At 46.8% G+C, this 5,000-nt stretch overlaps 1 protein-coding gene across 2 annotated transcripts in view; it reads right to left on the bottom strand.

Annotated features, from left to right (window-relative positions):
* LOC310809714 (neuronal-specific septin-3-like) overlaps nucleotides 1-5,000 on the bottom strand; it is a 48,933-nt gene that overhangs the window by 17,973 nt on the left and 25,960 nt on the right. For both annotated transcript variants that reach the window (XM_083677127.1, XM_083677128.1), the window contains exon 2: nucleotides 3,647-4,045. In XM_083677127.1, coding sequence (XP_083533253.1) covers nucleotides 3,647-4,045 — 399 coding nt within the window. The remainder of the gene's footprint in view (nucleotides 1-3,646; nucleotides 4,046-5,000) is intronic.

Raw genomic sequence — 5,000 nt, 5'->3', positions numbered from 1 at the left:
GTTTCAACACTTCCTGAATTGATGGAACTGAAAAGGAATGAGCCCTGTTAAACCTTGTTAAAGAAGATCATTAAGAAAATAATTCAAAGAAAATTGATCACACCAAAAAGTGTGAAAAGCTAGTACTGCAGTAGGAGAGCTAGTTGAAGATTTAAGGATCAGGGTTCGGGTTAAGGTTAAGGTTAGGGTTAGGGTTAGGGTTAGTTTATTGGGTATATGTATAAAATACATTCAAATTCATTGTCACGACGGACACTTATTAAAGAAAGTACTTTCAGATTGTCGATTGATTCTAGAGAGAGCATCAGGAGACAGTTGACAGTGGGGTTAGGGAAAGCTATTTGCTGCTATACACTCTGGCATGGATCAAATGTGTGTGTGTGTGTGTGTGTGTGTGTGTGTGTGTGTGTGTGTGTGTGTGTGTGTGTGTGTGTGTCTGTCCTTCCACAGCAGGAAAGAGCAGACAGGCCCAAAGCACAAACCACTTCCTGTTCACAACGATCCACTTCCCTTCTTCCCATATGAAGTGGTCCTTATCCACACACACAGCCCCACACTCACACACACACACACACACACACACACACAGCCCCACACTCACACACACACACACACACACACACACACACACACACACACACACTCACACCCAGTGGTCCTTATCCACACACACACACACACCCACTCACACCCACACCCACACCCACACACACACACACACACACACACACACACAGACATTCTGGTCTCACCATAACTGTATCTTGTTTGAGCAGAGAGTGGCTTATCATCCTGTACCAATTAAGGGCTTGCCCACAATGGCTTTCAGGAAACACACACACACACACACACACACACACACACACACAAATTGCTTACACATGTAGCGCAAGAGGCAACGAAATGGAACAAGACAAAGACTAAAGCAACAGATCCGGATGTCATTCATTCATTTGGGAGGCAGATTGAATCACAGAGCGGCTAACTTCACGCTCACATCCTGGGCCTGGAGCGGAGTCACCTCCAGCCACAGATCTAGGATCAGATTACACTCACTTAGGAAAACAAAGGTGCTATCTAGAACCATCAAGGGGTCCTCAAAAGGTTCTCCCACAGGGGGAGTGTCCCCTGCCCCCGAAATGCTAACCTTAACCTTTAGGGGGCAGCAACATGTCTTGTCCCGTATCAGCCGTTTGTGGCAACCAGTAGTTAATGGCGTGTGTGTGTGTGTGTGTGTGTGTGTGTGTGTGTGTGTGTGTGTGTTTGCATGCATGCGTGCGTGTGCATGTGTGTATGTGTGCGTGTGTGTGTGTGTGAGAGAGAGAGAGAGATTGAAAGAGAGAGAGAGCGATAGAGATAGAAGAGAGAGCCAGAGAGAGAGAGAGAGAAAGATTGAGGGATTGAAAGTGGAAGATTGAGGTAGAGAGAGAGAGAGAGAGAGAGGGGGAGAGAGAGATTGAGGGATTGAGAGAAAGGTCTGTCCAGAAAGGAGGATCAAGGCTCAGCCAACAGTCACACGGTGTCCTCACGCAGCGTCCCTAAGCCCTAGAGGGTTAGCCAGGGTTAGGGTTAGCCAGGGTTAGGGTTAGCCAGGGTTAGGGTTAGCCTCACATTGTGTGTGTCCCCTCAGGATGCACTAAGTCTGCTCTTCTCTTCTCTTACCTTCCCACTTTCCTCTCCTCTTTCCTCTCCCTTCGCCTCCCTATCCCCTCTCTCTTCTCTTTCTGTCCTCCCCACCCCCCTCTCTCTGTTTTCGTCCTCTCTTCTCCTTCTCTCTCTCTCCCACCCTCCCCTCACCTCTTCTCTCTCTCTCCTACTCCTTCCCTGCATGCTTCCCTACAGACACATAAGGGGGAGAGGCCATGGTGACCTGGGAGACTGTCGTGTGAGGCTCTGCCATTGGTCAGAATCTGAGCCAGCCCACTGTGTGGGGCTCTGTGATAGGCTGACCTGGGAACCAGCCACTGTATCGAGCTCTGTGATTGGTCAAGGCAGAGTGGGGTGGCCGTTTTGAATCAACCAGAATGTTCCAAACACAGCAGTTTTGGCTCCACTGAAAGAACACATTCCCAGCAGGTAGGTAGACTGGGTGAAAGAAAGGAGTATGGCCTCTGTGTGTGTGTGTGTGTGTGTGTGTGTGTATGTGGTATTTTGGCTCTGTAGCAATAACAGCAGGTGGACTAGACAAAGAGACCACCACTTTGCATACGGAGCCAAGGGCCCCATTTTGACAGTTTAGAAAAACGACCCCCTTGCTCAAAATATTCGTACCCCCATTTACAAGCAGGTAAAGCAGTTCTTACGTAAGTCACTAATGCATACTGAAGGTATGCTTACACCCGTGTAAGATGATGTATTTGTAACATTTTGCATATGTCATTGCTAGCCTAAAAATGCTACATGACAACAACATAACATATATAATAATATAATAATATAATAATGATATATGCCATTTAGCTGACGCTTTTATCTGAAGCGATTTACATTGTGAGTGCATACATTTGTGAGTATATATGGTCCTAGTGGGAACATAGTAACATATTGTAACACTACACAACACAGTCAACATCGCCAGACGGTTGCCTGGGGAAACACATGTACATACTGTCTGTCCAATAACAGCATTCAATCATGTTCCTATCCTCTCGGTACAAAATGCGGAGAAAGAGAGCGCTGCTTCTGCATCAGGTGCCATAGGAGAGAGTTGTCTGTCTCTCCAGCTGTGAAAAAGACACTCTCTGTCTTTGTAGAGCGTTTGAAAAGCCTTTCCAATGTTTCATACAGTAAAAGAGAAAGATTTCACTCCTCTGTCAGCTTTATATGAGCTGCAGCTCCTCGTGGTTTACTCCACTATTTCGTGCCTCTTCTCACGCGATACAAGGTGGGTATAAAATGAGGCTCAGGTTTTCCGGTGTGGCTGTTACCTGTATTTATGACTAATTCCACTATGAAAGGTAGTGTGCGTAAACAGGTGTTTACAATGGGCGTGTGTTGAGGAGGCCACACACACACACATGGTCTGGGCTGTGATAATTGTCACTCTGTCTGACTGGAGGCAACACAAGACCCCCCCCCCCCCCCCCCCAAAGATGTGACATGGGTAACATCTCATGTTTAGGATTGCTGGAACCGGAGGTGATTACTGTCTCCACAAAGTTGAGACCCAAACACAGACACAAACATAAACCCATGTGCATCCACACACACACACACACACACACACACACACACACACGCTGTGATATCAGGCTCTTTCCTGTTCACCTGCTTTGGCTTCCTGTGGGTAAGCCCCATGCCTGCTGCCATGTGTGTGTGTATGTGTGTATATATGTGTGTGTGTGTGTGTGTGTGTGTGTGAGACAGAGAGAGAAGCCTCAAGCCAGGTGAGTTTTTTCTCTTGTTTTTACCTCAGCTACTATTTGGATAAACTCATAACCATTTAGCAGCGTGCTAACCACCCACTAGCAATGTTCAGGTCAAATCTAGCTCATCCCTTGAATTGTACACACACCCTGCTCAAATGCTGGCCTTATGTCTCATCTTGTGTGTGTATATTCTGTGTGTGTGTGTGTGTGTGTGTGTGTGTGAGAGAGAGAGAGTAAGAGAAAGAGAGAGAGAGACAGAGAGAGAGAGAGAGACTCACCCACGACCATGATGTTGAACTCGAAGCCTGCCTTCATGGTCTTGCGTCTCATCTGGTCCAGCACAGCCTCGATGCCCACGTAGCCAAAGAGGTCGTGACCCTTGATGGTGCCCTGACGACTGTCCTCAGTAGGGCTGGGTGGTGCCTCCTCCATTTTTACCTCCACCTGTCTCTCTTCTAACCCTTTCTTCTCCATCCCTCTGTCCTCTACGACGTTCTCCTCCGCCGCTTTCTCTTCCACTGCTTTCTCTTCCACTGCTTTCTCTTCCACTGCTTTCTCTTCTGTTGCTTTCTCCTCCGTCACTTTTTCGACCTTCTCTCGCTCTTCATCCATCCCTCTCTCCACCTCTCTCTCCTCCATTGGGGCGGGTGTCTCCGGCTCCAGCACTTTTGCTGTGTCTGATAAGAGAGAGGGAAAGAGAGAGGGGGGTTAGTGGCTTAGTGGTCCACACACATGCAGGCACGCAGGCATGTACGCACGCATGCACATACACACAAACACACACGTACTGTACACACACACACACACACACACACACAGACACACACACACACACACACACACGCATACACACAGACACACACACACACACACAGGTCAGGGTGTGTGTTTGATCATTGATTCGTCCAAATCAGTCCAACTGAGTGTGTTAAGTTTAAACCAAGATCACACACACACACACACACAAACACACACCATCTGTCCCTTTGATCCACATACCTTAATATCATAACTACCACTCAGTCTTAAGAGCCTCTGTTATGTGGTGATTTGGGGCAGAAGAAACGAGGCTACCTTTGAAGTTGGAAGTTAAAAGCCACAGCAACGGGCATGTCTCTATCCAACCAGCCAGGGGCTGAGACCCCAGTCAGGATACACACATGACTCACACTTTCTCACCCATCGACATGAAAGCATGCTTCAGGTCACTCACATACAGCTCAAACTGTAAAAACTGCCAAAAAAATAAGAGTCCCCAAAAACCGCCTTTCTCTGCTGACAGGTTTCATTGCAGATTTTTGGGCAAATAAATGGTCATCTCTGATAAGCGCTGGGTATGGAAGTGCATTTTGCGTGTGTGTGTGTGTGTGTGTGTGTGTGTGTGTGTGTGTGTGTGTGTGTGTGTGTGTGTGTGTTCCTGTCATTCCTGTTACAGTGTTTTTAAATGTGAACTAAGGTTATCGATTGTTTGTAAATAATGAATGAAAATAGTATGTACCGCTACACAGCTATCAGTTAAAATGTTTTATTTTTACAGACTATCAAAGATGGATAATCAGATTAAACATATTGCATGATACATCATGAAGACATCATATGGCATCATACATGCCTATAATGAGTTATAATGCA

Source organism: Argentina silus (genome assembly GCF_951799395.1).
Source record: "Argentina silus genome assembly, chromosome: 9".
In the NCBI taxonomy this organism is placed as follows: domain Eukaryota; kingdom Metazoa; phylum Chordata; class Actinopteri; order Argentiniformes; family Argentinidae; genus Argentina; species Argentina silus.
The sequence above is the reverse complement of the archived record's forward strand: the minus strand, read 5'-3'. Positions and strand labels throughout refer to the sequence as shown.